General features: G+C 48.6%; 1 protein-coding gene across 2 annotated transcripts in view; it reads right to left on the minus strand.

The window, feature by feature from the left end:
• The window catches only part of Smoc2 (SPARC related modular calcium binding 2), a 132,638-nt gene that overhangs the window by 68,092 nt on the left and 37,033 nt on the right, over positions 1-27,513 (minus strand). For both annotated transcript variants that reach the window (XM_038339910.1, XM_038339909.1), the window contains exons 2-4: positions 17,934-18,105; positions 5,765-5,871; positions 4,110-4,209 (exon numbers count right to left, since the gene is read on the minus strand). In XM_038339910.1, coding sequence (XP_038195838.1) covers positions 4,110-4,209; positions 5,765-5,871; positions 17,934-18,105 — 379 coding nt within the window. The remainder of the gene's footprint in view (positions 1-4,109; positions 4,210-5,764; positions 5,872-17,933; positions 18,106-27,513) is intronic.

Genomic DNA, 27,513 nt, shown 5'->3' on the forward strand with positions numbered 1-27,513 from the left:
GCCAGCCTATCCTTACTTATGGGAACCACTCCTCTGAGGTGCTTTTCTGCATTTTACTGTACAGAGCAAACGGTATCCTGCGTGTGCCTGTAGGGCCTGTTCATTGCTGGCCCAGCCTCCAGGCTACGCCAGGGTCTTCCAGGCTCCACTCCCTGATGGCTCCCTGGTGACCAATGCTTGGTGATCTCTGCAGTCACGGTGAACAGTGAATGGGCTTCCTGGAAAACAAGTCTAGACAGGGGTACTGCAAGAACTGGCCAAGCACTGCCCCGCGGTGAGACAGAGGCCACTGGCTCAGGGATGCCCATGGAGGAATACACCAGAAGGAGGAGGAAAGTATTAAAGGGGCTTGGCCTCTCCAAACCGTCCCTTCTGCCTGAGCCCTTTGCCCCCACACCTAGAACTCCACCCAGGAATCAGGACAGGGATGGCACTGGCTTACGGGATAACTGTGTGTTAGCATAAGCTGAGGCTTTCAAGGGAGGTTGGCGTGACGGAAGCCTGTGAGGGACGGAAGCCTGTGAGAGAGACTGACTTTTTCAGATTCATACGAAAAAGGAATCAGGCCATTTCTATCCTGATCCCTCAAGACAATTGCGGATCAGTCCAAATGTAAACAAAAATGTTCAAGGCGAACGGGGTGTAAACTGTGATTGTCAGCTTCACTGGCTCCTGAAGCAACCAAGACCTAAGCCACTCAGGGTTACCTGTGAGGGTTTTTTTTAACGGAGTTTTTGAAGTGGGGTTACATCTTAAATGTAGGCATCACCTTCCTATGACAGTCAGATAAAAGGAGGACTTTTTGCCTCATTACCTTTTGGTGGCTATGGCCAATGTTGCTACATTCCTTTGTAGATGCCAGACCCCAACTTCTAATGTGTCTGAAGCCCAGTGATGACCCAGGAATTATCTAGGCCTTTGGCACCAGCTTGGAGCTGTGGAGGAATCCAGCCTCACGGACTGATCACTTGCTGAGTTCTGAAGACAGCCACTGTAGGGCTACCCGGATCATACAATGTAAGCCGATCTGATAAACCCCTTCTGTTACATGTCCACCCTGTCAGCTCCGCCCCCTGTGGTCACTACAGGACACCCCCAGGCTAGAGGTTTTGTCTGCTCGGAGTTGTAAATTCCCTGCCCTGTGCTGGACTCTCCTGTGACTCCTGTGACTCACACAGATGTAAGCACCATGGCACCAGCGAGAGAGACAGGGGTGTATCTGTCTGCGCTGCTGTTTGTCCTGCCGCGAGTCTAACATCTGCAGTGTTTCATCTGACAGACACCAACAGACCCAATCCCAGGGTTCCAGGGTTTGGTTTTTACAGCCAGGGCTGTGTAGACCTGGCTGCCACATATCTGCAGCACCCAGCTGTGTTTCCCCAGGGTCCAGCCCAGAAGGAAAGAGCTGGACCCTGAGTGACCAGCATACACAATGCCTTGGACGGTCCGCAGAGCCACCTGCTGTGTTTCTGTCTCTGGACCTGTGTTCTGAGAGACCCACTGGGGTTCTGACCTGCACTGCCCTGCGCTAAGACACAAAGACACCGTCCTCCAGAAAATGCTACTGCTTTGACCACTCTGCGACTGAGATATTCTGCCTGCAAGGCTTTCAACATACAACTGTGGAATGAATGACTGCTTGTGCCTCTCTCCCAGGTCTTCTTGGTGTAACTAAGGGTAGGAGGACTTGGGAAGGGCTTCTGCTCTGTGCACCGGAGATAAGCCTGGAAGGGACATCCACTCCTATCCCCACCTGGCTACTATAGAGCATGTTTACACATGGTTCTAATAGGTACTCCCAGACACAAATTCGTACATACACATATATAGACACACATATGTACACACACATACATAAATATACCCAATATAAACATGCACATACATACAGTACACACATCCACACACATGTACATACACACCTTCTAACAGAAATTTACTATAATCTGCTCACTTCTCACTTAGTATTTGGCCTCCAGTTTTATAGAGTGTAACTATATGATGAATTTGAGGGGAGAAGATACGTACTGAATCCTGAAATTCTACCCGATTTTAACAGATGATTTACAGCTGGAGGACCACTCGTGCTATTATACGTCTGCTGGCCGCTGCTGATGTGGGCATAGCTAAAGCTTAAGCTACCTGAGGCGTGCAGGTGAAATCAGGGCCACCGTCGCCTGCTGTCAGTCCCAGACGTAAGTAAAGTGACACCCATGGCTCTACTACCCCATGGGATGGTGTCATCATGTGAGAGTCCACTGAAGCATATGAAGGTACATTGTGAATTCTATCCCTGTGGGGTAAGAGTGGGGTGTTCAATTCCCCCACAGCCCTCTCTTATATTTCAAAACCACTCAGCTGTTCATGGCAGCCCAATTATGTCTCCAGAAATGTTGGTCCCTCTCATTCCTGTGGGTTTGTGGAATAAAAAGCCTAGCGAGCTGCTCTGTGGGAGACACAGATACATCAGTCATTCCAACCTGGTGGGGACGGACATCAACCGCACTGATGAGGGAGGGGACAGCCAGACAACCACAGGGCACACACACACACACACACACACACACACACAGCACTCTCTCAAAGTGGGGCAGTCATCCCAGGGAACCCTGCCCTATCCAACTTGCATGTTTTGTCTGGTTTGTTTTGGGAAACAAAGTCTTCATACATAGTGCAGGCCTGCCTAGAACTCTATTGTCCTGCCTCTGCCTCCAGAGCGCTAGGGTTGCAGGCAGGGGCCACTATACTGGGCTTAAACTTTCCACCAAATCCCTTTGCTTCTTACTACATGCCAGGCTTTTAAACAAAGGGCCAGACAATTCTCTTATCTGGACTGTCATTGTAAACCATGACAGTGGGGCACTTGCATGCAGTCACACACCACTGACTCCTGGCAGTAAACCTGGCACCGTCTATTCCAGAAGCAAAGGCTGCTCCAGCAGCGCAAAGCAATCTTACACACCGCTCTAGGGTGATCTTTCACAAAGAGCTGAGCTTTTCTGACAACAGGGATAGGGTCATGAAAGTCACTGTGTCCTCCGCCTTCTCCCAGGAGTGCAGGCTCCACACAAAACACTGCCACTCGGGTGAAAATGGGGCTACATGTGATGGGAATCACACCAAGGTCCGTGTGACACTATCCATCTCTTCTTCCTGTCTTTTCCTCCACGGGTTTGCGCAGGAACTATTCAATGTAAACATTAGCTTGTGAAAAAAAAAAAAAACAGCTAGTGCTTTCTAGGCATCAGTATCAAAACAGCTTAGAAATAAAACAAATGTTATTTCCATTCCACATGACACACATCACGTGGGTTTCAGGGATGAACGATCATCGAAATATCCAATTTGCCACATGATACTGAGTTCACAGAAATGACCTCTGACCTGTGCCCAGTTCCTCTGCCTGGCTCACAATAACAAACAGAATCTTGACAGGCAGTGCCTGCCCTTAAATAGAAAATGAATCTGACGCTCAAACCCAAACACTAACATTTCAACCCTTAAATGACAGACTTGTGTTATGTCGCTAACCGCCGATAGGTTTGCCTGTTTTCATCCCACAGCCCAGAAACTTTGACGACAAGGTCATTCAGCTTCATCAGACAGTCTCCCCCAGCAAGTTCGTCAGGTCTGGGCTGGAGAGCAGTTTCACATAAAAATGAATTGAATCACTAATAACCTTTTTTGGTAAAATATTAATGGAAAGGGGACGATTTTATAGACTGAGCCTGCCAACCCTGTTCCTTTCAGTACATCAAGCTCCCGTCGGAGTAATAAAATATCACACATAAACGTCTGGACACTGCACGGTGAGGAATGACCCACTTTCTCTCTGAAAACCCATGTATGTAAAAGCGGAACCTTTTGCTTTTTTTGGCCAAAGAAAACAATGGGTCATTCAAGCGGGTGACTCGAGCCTCTGGGGTTGTGTTTTCAAATGACTCAAGCCCAGGGTGTCCCGAGGGTGAGCTGTCTCCTACCCCAGCTACACAACAGTCCTCACTCTTCTCCCGGTCTACGTGGAGTGATGTGTCCACTCTCTAAATGTCCACTTGATTTGTAAATAAATATGAGGGACATGAGCAAGAGAAGCAGGAAGTCAGACCTACCAGGGCACCTGGGCGTCTTGTGGGCCACAGCGGTGCCGCTGATGGGCCTTCCGTTGGGCGTGACGCACCAACAATAACCCGTGTAGCTGTGACACTGGACCTGCAGAGGAAAAGAACGGAAGGTGAGCTAACCACGGACAGCGCTCTCCTGCAGAGTCACCTCTGGTACCTTAGGATGGCTGAGACGCTTGGGTGATGCATTCGGCTACTCGGTGGGAGCTGTGTGCCGAGTCTTGCCTGGCACAGATGTGTGGAGGAACACGGAACCAATACGCTTTACTACATACATGGCGGTGAGAGCTGGGTCCGCTGCAAGGAACCTCAAGCCCTCTCCTCACACGGGGAGAAACCAGGAGGTTTCCCAGCATCTCTCAGTGAGCCCATGGCTGACCAGTGTCCAGTGGTGAAGATGCATCTCTACAGCACCTTCTAGGTTCCCCAGGATCCTCTGTCTGACCTTCAGGGGACTACAGCATAGGCCCTATCAGGCAGTGCCAACTCCTCCCCCGGTCTTTCGTCTCCCCTCGACTCCCAAATGGCACATGATTATGCTGAGACAAGGTGGATTCATTTCCCATGAGGTCACAGGTGTTAATGACAGACTACTTTTACTGATCCCAGAACCCACTGCACTGGTGGCATACTGCAGGCAGCTCTCTCTCTCTCTCTCTCTCTCTCTCTCTCTCTCTCTCTCTCTCTCTCTCTCTCTCCCTCCCTCCCTCCCTCCCTCTCTCTCTCTCTCTCTCTCTCTCTCTCTCTCTCTTTCTCTCTCTTTCTCTCTCTCTCTCTCTCACAGCACCGACTCTCTCAATCAGAACCAAGCTATTTTTGGCACTGAGTTTAGCTAACAACATGACCATAGGCAAGCCATGGCTTGATGGGGCAGCATCCAACAGGGGACTCAGTGGGATGGCTGAGTCATGGGGCTCATGAAAGAGCTAAGCTACAATCAAAGCCAGAGTTCGGCCAGCTGACCTGGGTTGATGAGCCTCACTGGGAGAACTACCCATGCTATATCCATACAGCACAAGGGTGCACACACCAGAGCCGTGATACAGATGCCTGTACTAGCTATGGTCTGGAACTTCCCCTCACATACTTAGTTACACTGTGAGGCTCCTGAGCTTGGCATGTCAGGATCAAGAGGACTGTTTCCCACTCAACAGCACTGGCTCCTTCCCCTTCACCCTCCCCCATCCCTGGTACCTCAGCCACGCTGGGCCAGGCTCAGACCCCCCCCCCCCCCCCAATTCCTGGTACCTCAGACACATTGGCCCAGGCTCAGACGCCCCCCCCCCAATTCCTGGTACCTCAGACACATTGGCCCAGGCTCAGACTCCACCGCCCCCCAATTCCTGGTACCTCAGCCACACTGAGCCAGGCTCAGACTCCTTCCCCCCAATTCCTGATACCTCAGCCACACTGGGCCAGGCTCAGACTCCCCCCCCCCAATTCCTGGTACCTCAGCCACATTGGCCCAGGCTCAGACTCCCTCCCCCCAATTCCTGGTACCTCAGCCACACTGGCCCAGGCTCAGACTCCCCCAGCATCCCTGGTACCTCAGCCACGCTGGTCCAGGCTCAGACTACCCCCCCCATCCCTGGTACCTCAGCCACACTGACCCAGGCTCAGACTCTCCCAGGAACATGAATCACCTGACTGTAGGTACCATCATCGTTGCATTCTGGGATGAACACTTGTTGGAACTCCTTCCGGGCCTGCTCCTGGGTATACTTCCTCTCGGCCACACACCTGGACACATCTGTGGGAAGACCAGGGCAGGAGGGGAAGACAACAGATGACTTCTAAGAGACAAGCACACACTGTTGACGATGCTGCCCATCCACTGGGTCGACAACCCCCCCCCCTAGCACAGCAGGTGCCTCTCTTTGTGCCACATGAACTGGGAAAAGCATGTTCATTTTCCCACTCTATGTAGAAGATAAAATGGAGACTGGGGACACCCCTAGAATGTGTCTGTGGGTAGCAGGTAAGACTGGGTGCCTGAAAACAAGAGGCAGGCTCTGTCAGGTCCTCAGGATGTAGATGGGAGTCCAGAGACAGAGTTCATCTCAAATCACAGGTAGCCAACTTGGAGGCAGGTTCTGGGCCCCCCACAACTTGGGGCCTGATATTCCATTGCAGCTCAACACCTGGCAGAGCTGAGGCCGCCTTCCAAATGAGTCACCATTTCCCTCTTTCCTCTGCACCTGGGTCTCTCGGGTCTCAAAATCTGTACCCAGTGCTCGGGGAAGCATGGTGATAAGAAGTGAGACATCCCACAGCTCATGTCAGAAATGAAGATGCCTCGGAGATTTGCTCAGTGATAAGAGCTATGAGGACTCCAGGGACTCAATGACTGCTGAAACAGGGAAGTTGGAAACATCTAAGCGGGTTAAGCAAGGAGTTGAGCGGTAAAACGTTACTTCTGCCCATCAGGCGCCGGGCTCAATCCCCCATGTGAATGCGAAAAATGTACTTAGGGCCAGTGTAACATGAGGGCCAGCTTGTTGGGTTTTCTGTCCCACCCGGTACCCCACAGCCAGCAAGCCCCAAAGAAAATCACACAGATTTATAAGATTATAAACTGATTGGCCCATTAGCTCAGGCTACTTATTAGCTCTTGTAGCTTATATCAACCCATTATTCTTATCTATTTTAGCCATGTGGCTCAGTACCTTTTTCAGTGGGGCAGATCACATCCTGCTTCTTGGTGGTCTGGGCAGGAATGGGAAGAATGGGCTTCCTCCTTCCCAGAATTCTCCTGTTCTCATTGCCCCGCCTCTACTTCCTGTCTGGTTGACCTGCCTATACTTTCTGCCTGGCCAATCAGCATTTTATTAAAATGCATGATTGACAGAATATAGACAATTCTCCTACACCAGGCCAGCAAAAACGGTTCAGTGGGCAAAGGCACTTGCCAACAAATTTGTTGACCTAAGTTCAATCCCAGGACCCACATAGTAGAAGGAAAAAAAAACAACTCTTACAAGTTTTCTTCTGTACTATGACGTGTGTGTGTGTGTGTGTGTGTGTATTGTGTGTATGCGTGTGTGTATGTGTATGTATATGTGTGTGTATGCGTGCACACACACACTCGTACACATAATAGATGAATGGATGGATGATGGTAAGACAGACATACGTGCAAATAAATATAAAGTAATTTTTAAAAATGTAAAATACATTTGATTCCCATCTAGGGAAAAATGTGTCTGAACATGTGAACACAGGAATGCTGATGAGTTAAGTTCTCATGGAGGGAGAGCGAATGTTTTTGTTTTTGTTTGCTTTTTTACTTTTCTGTTGAGCAGAACAGGACCTGGCAGGCATCTGAGAACCACAGGTGAATTCCTGACTCATTCTAATTGTCAGCAAGAAGGTGCTGGGGGTGGGTCTAACATGAACTGGGACCCATCCCATGATGCTGCAAAGGGGGGAACAGTCCTAAGAAGCAAATCCACCCAAACACTGTGAGGTCTGCCGCCATGACCTCCAGCCTTCTTCTGTTTACCCGTCACACCAACCACACTGAATTCAATCCCGGAGAAGGATCAGCTGCCAACACTGTAGCCTCCAATAGACACCTCATCCTAAACTGCCCGTTCCTCTTCTCCACACTTACTCCCTGGAGCTACAACCTTCATTGTCACTGGGGGAACTGACCTGAGGCATCAGCTTTCGCACAGAAGCTCCGGGGGACATGGGTGACTCTGCAGAAACTTTTCAGACAGAGATCAGGGTCTTCTGGACTTTCTCAGGGCCTTTCTCGTGTCATGGGCACATCAGACACAGTGTGTAGCTGTCACAGACCTGCATGTCTGAGAGGCGCCCTCCGCCTGCTCGAGCCTCCTGCCGTCTTGGCCTCTGGCCTGGCATCAGGTGCTCCTAGCATATATTTTAATTTTTAAATTGTGTTTGTGTGTGTGTGTGTGTGTGTGAGAGAGAGAGAGAGAGAGAGAGAGAGAGAGAGACAGAGAGAGAGAGACAGAGAGAGACAGACAGAGAGAGACAGACAGAGAGACATAGAGAGGCAGACATACAGACAGACAGACAGAGAGACAGAGAGAGAGTGTGAGGGGTACAGAGTATATGTGTGCATAAGAGAGAGAAAGATAACATGTTTGAGACAGACATACAGAGACAGAGGTTGTAGGGGACACCCGAGCATGTGAAGGTCAGAGGTGACATCCGTGTCCTTCTTCCAATGCTCTTCCTTTGAAACAGGGTTTCTCATCTACCCTGGCGCTTACCCACTTGACTAGGCTGCCTGGCCAGAAAGCTCCAGGGATCCCCTTGTCTCTGCCTCCCCAAAGCGGGGATCATAAGCATATGCGGTTATTTCCAGCTTTTTATGTGGGTAGTGGGAATTGAACTCAGGTCTTCATAAGTCTAAGGTATCCCTTTATTGAGTGCACCATCTCTTTGAACCAGCGTTTGGTTTCAATGCACCCCAAAACCTGTGACCTCAAAGGGTCAGACACCTACCAGCCCCTAAAGGCCAAGGCCACCTGCCTGCCATGCCTCCCTCCAGACATTTGCTGTCAAGTCTGTTCAAGGTCTCCACCAGGGAGACCCATCCTCCCATGGTGGGGTCTGTGGGGGGGTTGCAGTCTGAAATGGCAACATAGTATTGTGGGATTTCAGTCCTTTTGCCAAGGACTTGGGCAGCAAGTTCCGGGAGCAGTCTCCTCTGCTATGTGACAATTTGCAGGCTGAGGGGAGGGGTCTCTGGGAGCAGAGCAGGCAGCTTGCTGTTGATGCTCCATCCCCTAGGGTCAGCGTCTAACCTGTCCTGCATAGTGAATGTTTAACCTATTACACATCTAAATCAATTCTTTTGAACCTCTCCCAGAAGCTCATGGATTCACACTAAAATCTCCTTGTATTCTTCCCCCTGGCTCTAAACTATTATGCCCTGATGTTCCCAGCCACACAGAAATCAAAATCTTATACACCTTGAACACTGTATTTTTTTCAAACCTAAATTTTGAGTGGCTTTTGTAATAACAGAATAGAAATATCCATTTAGCTGAATTTCATTCACTGGTGTTTAGCTTATCTTACTGCTTTTATTCTTTACACTCATACAGATCCTTTAGACAAAAAACAACTCTCCTGTCCAGGGCCCTTGCTGAGAGAGTTTACCCAGGGCCTTTAGTTTCTGTCTGAATCTTAAATCCTCAAAACCTAAGCAAAATAAATATCACCGTGGTACCACTGAACGGCACATAAAATCTCCCCCCTCAGCCATTTTCCAGATCAGGTCAGTGGCATTTACTGCATTCCTGATGGCTGGTGACCATGACACTCTGCCGCCTCCATCCTCTCCAGCTTCGGGATGGGACGGATGGGACTGCCACCCTGGAAAGGCTTTCGTGTGCATTCTGTGTGCAGTACACAGACACCTTCCCCTTTGCTCATCCATAGACTTGCCTAGTCTGGACATTGTATATGGAGAACCACAAGCCTATATAGTTTCTCAAGCAAACCCTAGCTTCATCACGAACCAAGAGCCAGCATTTTCGGATTTGCTCACCCAGCCGCCCACGGATGGCTTATCCCATCTTGCGGCATCATATACCCGCCACTCTGAGTATCGGCAGGTCAGCTCTGAGTGCCTGCGTTCATGTCCTCTGGGTTTAAACACAGGGGCAGCATTACTGTGCCACAGAAGGACACCTCCACACTGGCTGCACTGCCTCACACCCCACAGGCAGGACGAGCGTTCCAATGCTTCACCTACACATTCACTCATGTTTATCTCTTCTCTCCTTTTGAATGGCCCTGGACGTATTAGCAAACACAACTCTTGGTACTTTTAAAACTATGGATAATTTCTATGTCATAGGAAAATTCAATTTAACTAGAAATTCCAATTTCAATATTCTCGCTAGGGCTGGAGGGATGACTTAGCAGTTAAGAGCACTAGCTGCTCTTCTAGAGGGCTCAAGATCATTTCTTTGGGCAGCTCACAACCATGTGTAACTCCAGCTCCAGGGGATCCAATGCCCTCCTTTGATTTCTGTTGATACACACACACAGACACACACACACACACACACAAACACAGGACAGAGCGTATACTCACACAGACACACATACACAAATATATTCACACAGATACATGCACAAAAGAAAATTTCAATTCAACAAACTTATTAACAATTTAATCACCTAATTGCATGTGATTTACTTTACACTAGAACAGAGAAAATATCTTCAGTGCAAATTTAATTAGACATTCTGAGACCTTTTGCTCTGACCTGAAAGAGCGAAGACTTTACAAATAAAACTGCCAGGCACCACTAACAATACCCAAACAGAAGTTTTTGGTAAATTGCTAATACCAATACATTTTGAAAACAACTTTTTCCTCCAGTCTCAATTGAAGAGTAAAATAGATCCCAGGCAGTCACATGATTGTTGGCATATACATTTATATTAGCCCGGAAACTGGCTCTTGCTTTGAAGAAGCAAGGGACAAAGGGTTGCTGTGGTTATTTCTGGTATTTCTTTAAAATTTGGATGCAAATATTTCCCTTCTTGCTGAAGTCACTCAAACACTAGCCAAGCAATGATGGCTTCTACTGAAGAATCTTAGTGAGAAGGGTCTCAGAGGAGCAGTCAGGGTGCGTTTTCAGGAAGCTTGTGTGAAGAGGCAGCTCGGGGTCTCTGGGCACAGTGGGCGCCTGCTTCAGAGTCCCCTGTTGGGGAACACGTGAAGACCAATAGCCCCAGGTCCCTGCTCATGCCTGCCCATGCTGAGATGTTGGGTGCCAAACTACAGACAGTGCTTCTGTCTTTGCTCTTTCTATCGCTGTGATCGGCACCATGAGCAGGAGTAATAAGGAAATCAAAGGGTTTGTTTGGCTTAAACTTCCATGATACAGCCCATCACTGGGGGAAGCCAGGGCAGGAATTCAAGCAGGAACCTGGAGGAAGAAATCCAAGCAGAGGCCATGGAGCAATGCTGTTTACTGGCTTGCTCCACATGGCTTGCTCAACCAGCTTTCTTATAGAGCCCAGAACTACCTGCCCAGGGGTGGCCCCACCCATTATGGGTTGGATCTTCCCACAGCAATTATTAATCAAGAAAATGCCCTCACAGGCTTGCCTACAGGCCATCTGATGGAGACATTTTCTCAACCAAGGTTCTTCTACCCAGATAATTCCAGCTTGTGTTAAACTGACAGCAATAACAAGAACAGGACAACCTCTAACAAGTGTCCTGTGAGGTGCCAGCTCCTCTTGGAGGTGGGTAAATGCCTGGTGCCTTCTAGCATGGGACAGGGCAGCCAGACTTGGTATTGGTGTGGCAGATGAGAACACAGGTCTGAGTCTATGGGCCACTCAGTCGCCATAGTTACTGCAATGACCAGCCATGTGAACTCTCTAGGGTCAGGAATGGTTTTCACTGCTCTTCCCTGTGGCTCTGTGTAGTGGCCACAGAAATAACAGATGAGGAGAGCCTGCCTTTGATGTTCACTGCCACAAATAAAAGCAAACACTGTATTCCTATGCTGTAATACTTAAACTTTACCCACTTGCAATTTAAGGCCAGACTGAAAAAGAAGAATAAAGAAAAGACCATACTACTGTGACCCTTGGTTTGGAAGCACACTTCCCATGGGTACAGTGGGGTGCTGTGGTAGGAAGCAGAGGCAGATCGCTGTCGTCTCCAGCGGCAATCAGCTAAACCAACTTGTCCCGCACCGATGATAGCAGAACAGTTAGTCCTTCATATGACAGCGGGAAAATATGATTACAGAGCTAGAGGAACAGAGACAAAAATTTCATCCTGGATTCATAAGGTAGAACGTAAAGAATATAACTAGGAAGCACCACATACAATCGGCGTTGTGAAGGGACACGAAGGTAAGCAACGAGTCTCTCCGCCATGTGGTAAAGGATCTACCATATGTTTCTACAGCGTGTAAACAAGGGGCCTCTGACCATCACCGTCTCTGCCACAAGAAACCACATCACTCCTGGAACGTCAAAATGGATGATGTGGTCCCTGGTTTCCAGAGGGAAGGTTGACTGCCAACCCTCCAGAGGGAGAGCCTGGCTGAGGCTGTGCCCGAGGGCTTCTGTGTCCCCGTGGAAGCTGCACCCTGAGATCGCAGTGGAGCAAAGAGCAAAGGCTGTTTCCAGCTAAACGTTCCATGGCTTTTGCTTGTATTCCTGGCCAGGGATTGGCTGAAAAAGGGACGAAGTTCCTACAGTGACTTCTCAAGTCTATGAAGACACAACAGCAATGGAAGCTAAGCCCGGTGCAGGTGAGGATTGCAGCAAGGGACCAACGGGCTGGGCTAAGGACTCCTAGGGCAGAGCTGATGTCTCAGAGGACTGTATATATCCTTGGGAACAAAGAAATGCAGGCCAGGTACAGAACAGAGAAGAGCAACAGACTCTCAGGCACACTCAGGAGCAAAGCTAAGCACACCCTCTCTCTCACGCTGCACATACTGCACATACACTTTGACCTGTGTGCTCACACTCTATCCTGTGTACAATCACACGCTCACACCTGCATACATGTACACACATGTGCTCTCACCTCTACACAGAGCTCTTGTGGTCAGCTAATTTCCTCAGTGGGATGCAGGTGGGTCCACCTATCATGGCAGCAGCCAGCAGAACTATCCAGGCTATTCCCATAGGTCAACCCAGCCCCACATGAGGCTGCATGCTTCCCAGCCTGCCTCCGTGTTTCCTTTACCATTAGCATGGGGTGGTCTTCAGAGGTGGGATCATGAGTGTGTACAGACAAGGGGTAAATGTTGGCGCTTGTGACCCAGTTTCTAGTGTGCTAGCTGTCCACCAGCAGAAGTGGGTTAGAAAGAGGAAGCCTTCGGGTGGGGAGAGCTCCCATTCATCTGCTCTTACTGCTCGTTTCTGAGGGAGACAGAGTGTTCTCCACGCCACTGTGGAAGGATCCTTACTCCTGTTCCTCTCCAGCTCTGGTTTCTCCATCTGGGGGGGGGGGGGGGGACTCAGAACAGCTGGGGATCTGAGATTGGGTGGAGGTTCAAGGATTAGTTTTTAATCTCTGATAAATAAAGGTGCTGAGGACACTGTGTGCTGTCCTAACAGTGGGAACTCAGAGCAAGGACAACCTTGTATCCCTGTCACGGGGTCGTCTGCCCGTGGCCAACCGTGAGCCCAGGCCCTTTAGGCCTTCCCAGAGACCAGGGTTATGTCTCTGCTATGTCAAGGATCCTGGCACTGTCGGGCGGTGGGCACAGGCAGATGAGGCTAACAGGCAAACACCTGCGACTCCCTCTCACCCCACACAAGTCCACATCAAGCGCTTGGTCTAGAGACCTTCAAGGAAGCTGTTTTCAGAAATCCATTATATCTCTGTTCCCAGAATAACTCCAATGCTTCCTAGCATGTGGCCTTTTCCTTTATTTTCCTCGTTTCTCTCCCCCCTTATTTTTCTGATTCAGTTCCAGAGATTTTTGTTGAAAAGAACAGCAGCCATATTGGGCTCAGATCAAAAGAAAAATATTAATGTGTTTTCTGAGCTCTGAAAACACAAACTCCACAAATTTCTATAAAAACATGAGAAAAATCCATCGGCCTGAACCACTGCAATTCCAGCCAGGGTCAATGTCAAATCATGACATGAGATGCGGACAACATTTTAATCCTATTTAATTAAATGTGGAATAAAATATTTTAATTGTTGTTTCCAAACCAGTACATGCAAACGAGACAGTCTCACAAATCTGTCACCCACAAAAATATGTAAAAATGGCCTCAAAATACAGATGCCAGCTGTAATGGAACACTCTACAGCGGGGCCAGCTTCCACACCAGCAGAACACAGGGAAAGGCTCTACAGCGGGGCCAGCTTCCCCATCAGCAGAACACAGGGAAAGGCTGGGTAGAAACTTTGTGAAGGGACAGATAGGAAAACTTGATCTCCTGACTTTTCATCTCGCTCAGGGGAGCCGGGCTCACATGGGTCACAGCATTGGTTGTCTCTGACATAGGACAGAAATGATCAGGCCTGATACAACTCACCCTGGGGCAGCCAATGCTGTGCCTGGATCTCAGGCTGTGGGGTTCATTTCCATAAGCCATCTCTCCCTTGGTTGTCATGCAGGTCAGGAGAGGTTACCTACTGGGCTTTAGGGACCAGGTAAGCAACACCTGGTGGTGTAAGCCACCCTAGGCAAAGATGCCAGCCCTTGTGTTAATTCCTTACTCCTGTATCTTAGGTGAAGACACAACCCCAGCAGATAAAATTCACTGGCCAAAGATGGGTACAAGTCAGAGCCTCTTGGGGTCTCACCTGTACCCCAGTGTGTCAGAGGTGTATGATGACCACCTGTCTTTAAGAATGCATGTGTGGACGGTACTCTCTCCTCCAGCTCTGTGTTGGCCGCCTGGGCTGGCTGCTGCCCCGCATAAACACAACTCAGAAAACTGCTGGAGTCTGTGGTATTTTTATTGTAATCCTTTCTATTTAAGTTAAACTTACTTTGGAGAGGTGTCGTATTTGACTGCCTCTCCCCGTTATGTTTTTAGAGGTCTCCAGTTTATGATATAAAATTTCCCCTGTGAAGGGATGAGAACTCCACCGAGAAAATTACCCAGGAACAGAGGCTGCCTGTAAACAGGGCTGACATGGGACACGCTGGGAGAATATCTTTGTCCACTTCTAGCTGGCCACTGTGACCAGAGCCAGCGACAGCCCAAGTCCCGGGGAGACACCTCGCCCTGGGGACACCCTTGAGATCATGTGGGGCCTCATACAGCTGTCCTCCCAGTACTGGTCCTCAGAAACCATGGCAGCAGCTGCTCAGTCTGACCACTTCCTTGCGGTTCATCAGCAGGACACCCAACTGGGGTCATCCAAGAGAATGTGGCAGGAAGCAGGAACAAAAGACGGCCAGGCTTTGTGGCTCTACATGACCACAGCAACTTCCCTCTACGCTCATTTCTGAAGGCTAAGACCTCCTAGGCAACTGCTTCTAGAAGCTTCTCTCAGGATTACATCCTGGTATTTAAAAGAATTTTTCATGTGCTCCTCTTCCTTCTGTACACATCTTCGAGATAAGTAATCGTCAAGGCATAAAATGACACCTACATTTTCCTGAAATGTGTGTTTAGCCCTCGCAGCTCAGAGGCCAACAAGGGACGGACATGAAGCCAGGTGTTGACTGCTGTCATACCACCTGCCTGCAGCTGCTGGCACAATGCCTGGAGGAAACCCGTTAAACCCGAGGACACTGTCAGCCGCACCGTCTTTTCAGGTGTGAGAGAATACCAGGAAGAGCCGTCTGGGACTGCAATGCAAAAGTGGAATCATACACGGGACTCCTTGAATTAGGAAGTATTCCTAAAGTAAACATTTGATCTCTACAGTAAGCAGACTCTGGGGTCCGGATAGGGATACGACCACAAGAGCCAGAGTCTTAGCACGGCTCCACAGACTAACACGGAGCGCCCTGCCTCTTCCTGGTGCCATAGACACCATCCAGCCAGCATGAAACCCAGCCACCTCAGGAGAAGGTCTGGGGACAGATTGGGTGGCCTCCATATCTGAGCCCAACTGAAGACACAGTCAGAAACCTCTCAGAGCACAGAGGAGGCTGCTCGCTTTCAACCTGCTCGCGCCGTGAGGAAGCACAGATTCCTGGGATGTCCACCAGTGCTGCCTCACTCACAAGGGCCTGCAGGGTGGAGCTGAGTGGAGCCGTCACGAGGGATTCTCTGAGACTGTTCCAGGAGTCTTTTCAGGAAAAAGGAAACAGTAACCCAACAAAGCGATCAACTCTAAGCAAATGTCGATACCTAGGGCAAAGCTTGGTTTGAAAGAACCAGAGAGGTGTAGTATCCATTAAAACAGAGCCACATATGGCCTTCCAGAACGTGCTGAGAGCATGCATGTGTGAACAAGTACAGTGCATGAATCCATGTGTATGGCTGCATGTATGGGACATAAGATCACATATACAGAAGTATGCATGTGACTGCATGTGTGCACCACAATGATTAAAAATTAGATTTTCTCACTCAAGTTTCCTCTGAAGAAGCTAAAGCTGATATTCAGTTTACTACAAGCTAAACATCCAGAGACAAAGGGCAATAATATGGAGTATGCCATGTCAGGTAGATGAGAGTCAATAAGTTATTTGGGTTTTTTGTCTTGGTTTCCCAATAAACAGGAATGGATGTTTAGGGGTGAATAAAAATGTCATTTGTGCTGGGCAGTAGTGGCGCATGCCTTTAATCTCAGCACTCGGGAGGCAGAGGCAGGTGGATCTCTGAATTTGAGGCCAACCTGGTCTACAGAGTGAGTTCCAGAACAACCAGGGCTACACAGAGAATCCCTCTGAAAAAGAAAACATTTATTTTCAAATGACATTTACCCTAAGTGTTGGCCTTCCCTCGTAACTACACAAAAGGCAAACGATCACCACTGGGCTTTCTGTTTGTTTGTTTCTTTGTGCAGTACCGAGTATTTTTGCTGTGGTATTGGGTTTCTGTCTTGTGTTTGTTTTCATGAAACAGGGTCTCACCATGCAGCCATATTGGCTTTGAACTCAAGGTGTTCAAGATAAGGATTAGAAGCATGCCCCCCCCCCCCCAACTAGCAGTCCTGACCCAGCCACAGGCAGTCCTAGCCTCAGTTCTAGGCACTGAACCCAGGGCTTTTACTCATGCGAGGTAAGCACACTACCACTGTGCTTCCTCCCAGTCCTCTTCTCTCTTGCCCTGTGATCTTGAGGAAGTCTCACTAAGTAGCCCAGGTAGGCCTAGACCTCAGGATTCTCCTTCCTCAGCCTCCTGAGTACTGGGGTTGCAGGTGTGCCCTACCACACCTGACCAAAGTGGAAACATTTGGCCTTGTCAGTAGGAGAGCCCTCCGAGCTATTGGACAGCCTGTCTGCATTATCTGCAAGAGCCATGCAGGTCTGCCTACCAGTACCGTGGACTGCGACAGAAAGAGTAAACAGTTCGGCAACTTGGTTAATTGCAGGCAGAGGCAGGGCCCTGGTGGCGGTTGGTGTGGTTGGGCTGTTTAGATGGGAGGCTTGTCGGGGTTAATGGCTCATCAACTACATCTTCCCAAGGCCAGTTTAGTCTGTGTGGTCTTGTTCCCAGAGATTCGGAGAAAGTAAATCCCCTTTGAAAGCTCTGTGTGTGCTTGCCACTAAGTTGAACCCCTCATTACTGCGGGAAGCTTTTCCAGGCTTACTCTAAGCCTTAACTCTGGATCTAGCTGCTAATCAGAAGGCTGACAAGTCCATGGGTAAAGTGTACTCCAAACTGACTGACGGGGTGTGAACCTCACTCAGTAAGAAAGAAGAGCTGGCCGTAATTTTAGAGACACTGTGAGGGAAACACAAATAAACCTGAAGAACTGTGGTAAATTTGTTTTACGACAACATGAATCACGCTGGGAGCATTAGGCAATTTGTAAAAATGACTGCTTTGTGGCTGGACATAGTCTGGTTGGCAGAGCCCCTCCTCGTATACAAGAGGTCCTGGTTCTAGTCTCCAGCAGACCAAGAGCCAGGTGTGGTGGTACCCGTCTTTAACCCTAGTACTCTGGATGTGGAAGTGCAAGGGTCAGAAGTTCAAGGCCAGCCTTTGCTACATAGTAAGTTCCAAGCTAACGTGGGCTACATAAAACTCTCAAAAAGATATTATTACTTTGAAATTCATAAAAATCATTCTTCACATGCTCCGAGAAATAATAACCAATATGAGACTTTCGAGCTGTTAAGTGCAAAAATAAGTCAGTTATCCATGTCCTCTCCAAGCAGGCCCTCTCTTCTGGCCATGACCATCACAGCTCACCTTTGCAGTTCCCACGGTGGGCGATCTCCAGCTGCGGATCTTTGCATTTGGCCCGCTGGAACTCACATCGAGACAGGAAGGTCCTCCCATCAGAGGCGCAGAGGGGCTTCTGGGAGGAGCTGGGGCAGTCCAGGCTGCAGTCTCTGTCTTTGTCTTGGTCAACTCTCAAGAACTTGAGGGAGAGATAAAAGCAAGAGAGATTTAAAGAACTCTTCCTGGGCAGAAGACAGTCTGCTCCACAGAAAGCCAGAGCAGTCAGAGAACAGACTCCAAAAAATCACGGCCACTCTGTGCTCACATCTGACAGAAACCGCAAGTCAGTCTCTCAAAAGTGTAAGACGCCCATGTCACAAGTAGGTGATCGCTGGCCGCAAGTTCAAATCTAAGGTCTGGTGGGAAAACACACGCAGCCCTTTATGAGTGGAAGGTGCTCCTCCACTCCACTTGCTTCCCCTTGTGAATCTGTAAACAGAGGAAGGAGCTCGCCTTCTTTGCCATCCTCTTAAGAATCTATAAATGTTCAAACACCCAGTGGCCAGCCCCTTAATGTAAACTGAGTCCTTCCCCACCTGCACCCCACAAGAAGCCATCAGCTGTGGGGAGCTACACTTCAGCATCCTTATTGCAATTTTTATGAGTCTTCTTCTATGGCTTCCTGTCTAGGCTGTTACTTTTTAGTGGGAGGAGGTGGGTATGGTTTGTCACAGAAGGTTTCTACGACTCTTTCTCAATTGTGAGTCTGCAGCCATCAAGACCACTGCAAAAGTAGCTTCTTTGCCCTTACAGGGGATCACAGATGGTGGACTTCCACGTAGTTTCTGGATTCAGCCCAGACCGTGGACATCCACATTGAACTTGAGTTTTTTGTTTTATTTTATTTCTATCTTCTTTTTTTGGTGGAGGGATTACAAGGGTGTGCAGAATATACCTGGAAGGACTAGAAAGTAAGTGGGATTGGAGTCATTACGTCAAAATCCCAAATAACTAAAAAATATTATGTTGGGATAAAAAGAATCCATAGTTGTCATTGTTGTTGTTGCTGTTGTGTATAGCGCGTACACTAAGTCACTCAAGGTCAATGTCTCTGGAAGTCAATATGCCCTGCAGGAACTGGAAGGTCATTTTTTTCCTTTACTACATCTCCACTGCCAGAATACATGTGTGTATACCCCAGTGAACTAGATTCTTGGTTTTCCTTTTGATTTTTGTTGTTGTTTTCTTGAGACAGTGTGTTATGATTCCCAGGGTGGCCTCAAACCTGCCATGGAGTTGAGGGTGGCCTTGAACTCCTAATTCTCCTACCTCTACCTTCTGGGTTCTGGGATCCCTGGCGTGCACCACTATGCATTGTTCATCCTGCGATTTTTATTCTTATGTTTTGAAAGTTTCTTTTCCAACAAATGTTTTGTTGAATAAATGTTTGGTCCCATAATTGAGAAGCTACTGTACCCCTGAGAAATGTTTTGGACTCCTCATGCCACACATCGTCCCACTGCAGGAAGAGTGGGGGTCAAAGTGGACACCCTTCCTCACAAGTTCTCTCAAGAGTAGTAGCACTGAGACCCTCTTAGCAGGGACATGGAGGTTACCCATGGACCATTTTGCATGATGTAGTTCCCAAGAACAGATTTCCCAAGCTATTGGTTCTTCCTTTCCTCTTTCATGCCCTTGAATCCCTTGATTACTAGGGAAATCTCGATCCAGACAGTCTGGCCCTGCCCATTCTCCTTGGATGAGTGATCAAGCACCCTGGACAACATTCATCTTGCTTCCTATTCTTCATGCCCAGGACCCTGACCTGTCTAGGCATGCATCAAGCCAGATAGAAGAGCAAGCACAATGACTCCCTAATGACAGAGGAACTAGGAGCCACCACAGATCTGGTCATGACTGCCAGGTTTCCTGATTTAGCATTAGCAATACATTCAAAGGGAGAAAGCTCTTTAAGGGGGTGAAGTGGAGAGAAGAAGGGGAGGGAAGGAAGAAGAGTGGGAGGAGGGGAAGAGAAGGAGGAGTGCTGAGGTTTTACACATGTGCCACACACCTAACTACACAACTCACTTTCTAGGCATCTGCTCTAGGAGGAGAAGCTCTTTATATCTGCCTCTCTCCTCTCCTCCCAGCGAGGAGAATTCTTAAGCACTTGTTCTTTCCATCGTGGATAACCCAAAGCAATTCAATCTTGTGCTAGAAAAACCATAAAGAAAGCAAGTAGGAATACCCAGGAGGTACACAGGTAGAGCACCCTGAAGGTCTGTATAGAGCTTGCTTTCTTACACAGGTCAGGACCACCTGCCTATGAATGATGCCGCCCACAGTGGGCTTGGTCCTCCCACATCAATTCATCATCGAAGCAACCCCCATCAGACATGCCCACAGGCCAATCTAATCTAGGGCTTTCTTCTGACTCTATGCTTGGCCAAATTGACATCTGAAACTAACTAGAGCAGTGAGGAATCGATCACCTGCTCTCATGAATGTCCAAGTTTAAACTAAAAGGAAAAGACTTAAACAAAATCAAGGCAGGTAAGAAACAGGGATGAACACTCTCCACATCCTAATATAGAAAAATCCCTGCTGCAGGCACCGATCAGACCCTCGTCAGTCCCGATACGGGGTAGCACATGGAGCAACAGCATGTCACCACCAACACACACAATGGCTGTAAAGTTCCACAAGTTCTTCCTGAACCATGGTCCTCCACAGTGCCGTGAGGGCTTCTCATGAGGCACAGGCCCACCTCTGATGTCAAGACCCATGTTTCATTTAGATTTAGATACAGAGCCTTAAACAAGGCACCACCGGGGAACGGGGCTGAAGGGAAGACAGTGCTGGCCACTTTGAGAGCAAATGGATAACTATGAGATTTCCTGGAGATGGGGAAGAACATCTGCCTGGTTCTCAGAGGCCATGGATGAGTATTCATAGTCATTCTGCAGCTTGAAGTTTATGGACAAACGGTACCACAAGGTCTGATCTCAAGGTTTGCAGCCCCACATAGGTCCTACACTGTCCCCAGGGGAAATGGATGGTCCCCATGAGAAGTAACATAGGCTCTCCTTTCTCCTCATCTACAAACAAGGCAGATCTGGGGGAGCGAGTGTAGATCTCAACTGTGATAAACAAAGCCTTCAAGTTCAGGACTTAGTTCCAACACCTCAGCAAGATAGGGAGAGCAAGAGAGCTTCTACACCTCACTGCCTCTGGGTTACATTTGAAGACTTCTGAAAACTAAGAGAAACTACTGAATGAGATACATATTGTCATGAATTACAGGACTAGATGAAATCTGGAGGCCAGAAAGGCACCTGTGTGGCCAGGGCAGACATGGGGAGACAGTAAGACCAGGGCATGGGGTCTAAAATAAAGGATAGGTCTTGGTTTCAGAGGTTGCCCTGGGAACTCACAGTCTCTTCTTATGTGAGGTGGAGATGATAAAACAGCACCCATTTTATAAGGATCACTGTGAACATAAATGACGGTACTCTGGAAAACATCTTGACCAGACGTGAAGAAGTCACTGGCAACAAGCCCTACCAACCATATACCTGGAGTCTGTTGTTTCAAGATGTACATGTCCGTTGTGGCTTTGTTCCAACAGTCACACAAATACCACTCACTATATATATATACTATGTGAGCTTTGGACAACCCTCCAATGTGTGATTATTTCCAGTTAAGAGATTGGGAGAGTGCAGAAAAAAAAGGAGTGAAATTAGGTCAAAAAGTGATAGTTAAGTCTTTGAAGAAAGGGTTTAAAAGATGTAGGAAAACACGGGAGAGGAAAAACAGAAGCTCAGCTCTGTCCTGGGGTGGCTACAGTCAGTTAGGGGACATCTGGTGACCGGTGGACAGGGAGAGGCCAAGGCTAGAAGTTATTCTCTCAGGACCAAGGATGGGGAAAGTGTAAGTGAGACCACTCAGGATGCAGGTGCAGTGAAGAACCAACCCCACCACCTTGCTGGAGATCTCTGAACTAGAGTCCTAGACAGAGGGAGACATCAAGACATCCAGTAGTCATTCTCTCCCCCACCCACTTTCTCTCCTTTCCTCCCTCCCTCCCTTCCTCCCTCCCCTGATTTATGGTACTTGATTTAGTGGACATAAAACCCTATTAGACCTGCCCATTTTTGGCACTAGGATGGCAGTGTTTGGTCATGAACCCACGACTGGACTCAGGTATGGGTCAGGCTATCCTTGTTCTATGATTCTCTTTCTCAAACCCCCAAACATCTCTCTCTCTCTCTCTCTCTCTCTCTCTCTCTCTCTCTCTCTCTCTCCTCCTCCTCCTCCTCCTCCTCCTCCTCCTCCTCCTCCTCCTCCTCCTTCTCCTCCTCCTCCTCTAAACTACTCTCAGTTATGAGAATAGATCTCTTTGCTTGTTGCCAACTCTTCTTGGATGGAATTCAGCTCATCATCGCTACAGGTTTGTGTTTACAAGAGCCAGTGGGAACTTCATTATCCCAAATTCTTCCTAATAAGATACCATACGGCTGTTGTTACTTCAATACAAGAGTTGCCTTTGGCAATAAGAAAATTACCTTCCTCTGCATTCAGTCATTCCTCTTTGGGGTCAGAGGTGATGTGTCTGCAATCTCACTGTGCATTCCTTAGACAGAGCTGGGCTTCAGACAGACCTGTTCTGTCTGAGGCTACTTCACTGTGGAGTGCTTATGGAAGGCTCTGTGGGCTATGGGCACTGTCTTCAGTGACAACTGAGTAGCAGTTTCCTATCCAAGACCCCATGAAGAAGCCAAACATGCCAATCAATACTTCACACTCAAGGTCAGAGGTCTGGGCCAGCACACAGGCTTGGGATATGGAAGATCCCATAGCAAAGACTTAGCAAGCCTACTTGGAGCCATCCAACTGGAAATCACTGGGAGATGGCATGTCCCTATTTATGTAGCCTCCTATGGCACTGGCGCCATGTTGGTGCTCAGTACTGATTTATTGCCTGAGGAGCCATGTCAGTGTGGCAGGGAGAATGGCAGGAGCAAGAGGAGGAGTTTGGAAACTGATGTGAGACTCTACAATATGACCGGGAACTCACAGGATACTGAACAGGGAGGAACCTGCGGGAGGAACCTGTGCAGCCTCCTAATCTCCATCCCCTCATTTCTGTTTTCTCCTTTCACCTGAGCCTGGTTGGACATCATCCGTCCTCCAGGCTGTCTCCCTGCTTGGAGCATCTGCTGTTGCTGGGCTGAGCCAGGCTTTGCAAGGTGCTGGAGGCCTCGCTTGCCTGGTGTGTTCCTCCTTTCAGTTAGACCCTTCTCATCAGCTGCGACCCATAGCCAACCTTGCAGAGAAGACAACGGGAGCGCTAGTGATCCCCATGCTGCTGTGGTTTCACAGAAGACAAGTGTAGTTTTCCCAGGGGCCAGGCTCAGCAGCTGATGCTATGGAAAATCAAACCATGGGCCCCTACAAGGTTTTGCACAGAAACTACATTAGAACTTGGTATATACGAGTTGAAAGATATTTTTTAATCTTTCCTCTAATGTTTCCTTTTATTCCCAGATGATCATAGCCTTTCAGGAAAGACTCCCCCCCCCCCCCAGTCATTAGCAATTACCCATCAGGGAAGGCCTCACCTGGAGCATTAGTGATCATATCCTGAGAACCACCTTTCCCCTCCAGCAATAAAGCCCCCTCCACGCTACCCTGCAGAGCTGGGAGGAGTCGAAACAATGATGGACCAACAACAGACAGGACCACACTTTGGCCAGGCATACTGAATTATTCATTCCCTTTCCACGTCCCCTTGTTCTGCCTCTATTTAAACTAAAAGGTCATGTCTGCACCCTAAAGATGATCTCAGAGTCATCAGACCCTTTATTAACTCCTCTTCTCAGTATGGCCATATTAAATAAGTCTCTTGAGATGGGTGACCAAAGCCAAACACATCTGAGGTACCGGAGCCAGGACTTTGGCCCTAAAACTTCCAGTTATATCATCCGTGAGGAAAAGTCCCAATAACCAGACAAGTTGCAAGGATCCATAGGTGGAGATGACTTTGCAAGAAAATGGCTCCTCTCCTGCCTGATCCCCTGTGCAAGGAACCTGTAGAAGAAGCCAAATCTTCTTCCTGTGGCCGAAAGGGTAAGACCATTTGTCAAACGCTCAAGGATCAATGCAGATGCCCTCCAAGTGGGGCAATGTTGGTGGGGACAGAGGTCATGGCTCAATCAGATCAAGAAGAAGTCCATAGACCACCAGTAAATGGGTACGATTCCCAACCGTCACCCAGTTGGTCAGCAAGGTCACCAGACCCAAACACAAGGCTGAACCAACCTCTTCCTTCATCCCAGTAGCATTTGCCAGGATGCCAGGCTGGGTCTTCCTCTCCCAAGAAGGCGCCGAAGCTCACACTCAGGAATGACCCAGAAGTAAGTCAAGGCAGGATACAGGAAGAAGGCCTGGGGTCTGGGATTGATTCTAACCCCTGCCTGGGAACTTCCTCAGAAAGCACCTCCGCTCTCCCTCACCTTGCTTCACATATGGGAAGAATTCTTGGAATATTTTTAGTTTTGTTGACACTGTGAGATAGATGACCAGGTCATGGAGTCCTGGAGAGAAAGCGCTCCCCATCTCTGCACCTCCGGCAGAGCTACCTCACTCCTGAATGCTCCCGTGCTATCTACAGCCCTGGGGGAGGAGTACAATCTTGGAGATAGGGTCTGGTGCTCAGCACCACAGCGCCGGACACTGGCCTGCAGTCCTTCAGCTGACACCTCCCGACCGGGCATCGGGCATGCTTCTCTCAGATGCTACCATGCTGGACACTAGTCCTGTAGCAGGGCCTATGATCCACAGAAACGGTCAACAGTGGGGATTCTTTCAGGCCTGTTTCTTTCAAAAGAACCCTTGGTAGCACAAATATATTTCTCTTCAGACTCTGGAGTTCAATAGAAACCACTGACATGTGCAACTTCTACAATTAAATTAATTGCAATAAAATAAAATTAGAAATTGCATTGCCCACTGGCCCCAGCCGCACGTTGAGTTCTTGGTGGTCCCCTGTGGAAGCTGTTGCTGTCCTGACAGTAGAGGCCATAAAAATCTATCATTAGAGGCCATTCCTTCCTTATCTAGAAACAAAATTACCTCCCTAAACTCTTTCCCTAAACCTGATCTTCCCTTGGCAAACAAGGAAGAGAGGAAGAGATCTCACTAAGAGAGTGGAAATGAATTCTGCAGCGTGTGGCAAGTTAAACGTGTCAAAACTGCAGAGAAAAGAACAATCTTAAAGAAATTACCTTGAAATTCACACCTAATTATAGAGAAGGAAGGCAAGTTTTGATTACAGGAAGAAGAGAATCTGGGGCTTGTGTGGAGGGGAGAAAGGATTTCCAGGGACTTCGGGGGGAGGAGGTAGAGTAGAGATGAGACTCCCATGGGTGGCTACAAAGGAGAGAAGCACTGAGAAGGGGGGTGTCCTTGACAGAGGCTCGCTCTGAGAGAGAGGCTCCGACAGAGGTGGCTCACAAAAACTGGCTCCCAACTCCCAACATGGCCCAGGACAAAGGCCCATTCCTGATATTAATCCAAGGGAGGCACATAGAATGAGACACGAAGTGAGGCTTCTGCAAAGAGGGAACTAGTGATGGACCAGCATCCAGGAGATGTAGCGTAATGATGGGACCAGCATCCCGGAGATGTAGCCTAGTGATGGACCAGCATCCATGAGATGTAGCCTAGCGATGGGACCAGCATCCCAGAGATGTAGCCTAGTGATGGACCAGCATCCAGGAGATGTAGCCTAGTGATGGACCAGCATCCAGGAGATATAGCCTAGTGATGGACCAGCATCCAGGAGATGTAGCCTAGTGATGGGACCAGCATCCAGGAGATGGAGCCTAGTGATGGGACCAGCATCCATGAGATGAGATATAGCCTAGTGATGAACCAGCATCTCCAGGAGATGTAGCCTAGCGATGGGACCAGCATCCAGGAGATGTAGCATAGTGATGAGACCAGCATCCCGGAGATGTAGCCTAGTGATGGACCAGCATCCATGAGATGTAGCCAAGGACTGCAGGCATGGTTTGGAGTTGGGGAAGACTCTCAGCTCTGTCCTGGGAGGCAGCTCGGTTTTTCTTAACAGCAATTCCACAAAATGCTTGTCAGGTCACTTGCAGGCACAGAGCTCTCACTATGAGGTTAATGCACATTAGTCTTCACTGAAGAACCCAAAGAATTACATCTATTTTCTACACATTATGGAGAATTTAAATGTTACACACAGACATAAAGAAAACTCAGGTTTCCAGAGGAGATGGATGGGCTGTGGATGAGACCCCAGGAGGCTTCTATGAGTCAGCATCAGGGAATGTATGGGCTAGAAGTTATCAAACTGACTACCACTGGCTTCCCAGGTACTATCTCTGGTGATGCAGGTGACATTAAGGAAGAGCTGGGCGAACAGAACCCAAGGGTTGACACATGAGCCCTCTCCTCTGTCCATCAGGGAAGCTTGCATTAGCCCGGGTTCCCTGTGGAAAGAGTCAGTGATTCTTGCCAAGGCATTCAGCTGACCTGCAAAGCTCGGCTGCCACTTGGGATGTTGGGAGAAAGACCATCACGGCATCTAGTTACTGTGCTGTCTCACAGAGGAGAGTGAGAAGGTCTCTGCATGTAACAAAGTGGAACAGCCAGTGAGCAGCGTTCCTTCATGGCTCAGCTTCTGGTCTTGGCTTCACATACCTGTCTTGAGTTCCTTGCATTGTGTTCCTTTGATGACGGACTAAATAAATCCTATCCTTCCCATGTTGCTTCCGGTCACAGAGTTTATCACAGCAACAGAAAACAAACTAACCTAAGACTTCCTTCAGTTCATATCCCCAGAGCCACCAGCTGGGGGACATGAGGCTGGGGAAGCTAAGACTCAGCCCCTAGTCTATCTGCGGCCATGTCTCTCCCTCCAGATTCTAGAGAACCCGTTCAGGAAGACATCAGTGCCCTCACAGTTTCTTGGCCTCCTGCGTCTGGGTGATACTGGAATCAGGCCTCCAGCCTAGGCTTACTCCCACCCTTAGGAAAAAGAAAGACAAACTTGCCTGCACCCGCCGACCTAGTTACCCGGCTCCCTATCTTAATCAGCCACTGCATTTGCTCAGAAGGCCAGAGAAGAAAGCCCCTCTTCACATCTGGTATCACAGTAACAATTGTCCTGATTTTAGACCAGGGTGCCTAGAATCCTGTCAACCAAGAGTTACAGGGTTTACAACAGAGACCGAGGTGTGACTAATTTAGGACAGTCTGATGACATCTGAATGATTCCTTAATAGTGTCTTCAAGTTCCCAAGCCTACGATGTGGGCAGTTCAGAGACTGTAAGAATGTCAGACTACAGAGGGCATTACATTGTCACCCCATGGGACTTTGCTTTAGTCCTTGGTGAATGGGAAGAACCAGTGAAGACAGTCAAAAGGTACACAGCGCTGAGGAGCAGGAGCTCAGATGGAACGACCTCATCATCATCATTATTCTAAGATTTATATACTTATTGAAAAACAAATATATTGGATTGCCAATTTCTCCCAAATTTACTATGTTTACTAATAATTAGCATACGT

This window comes from Arvicola amphibius, chromosome 8 (assembly GCF_903992535.2).
Source record: "Arvicola amphibius chromosome 8, mArvAmp1.2, whole genome shotgun sequence".
In the NCBI taxonomy this organism is placed as follows: domain Eukaryota; kingdom Metazoa; phylum Chordata; class Mammalia; order Rodentia; family Cricetidae; genus Arvicola; species Arvicola amphibius.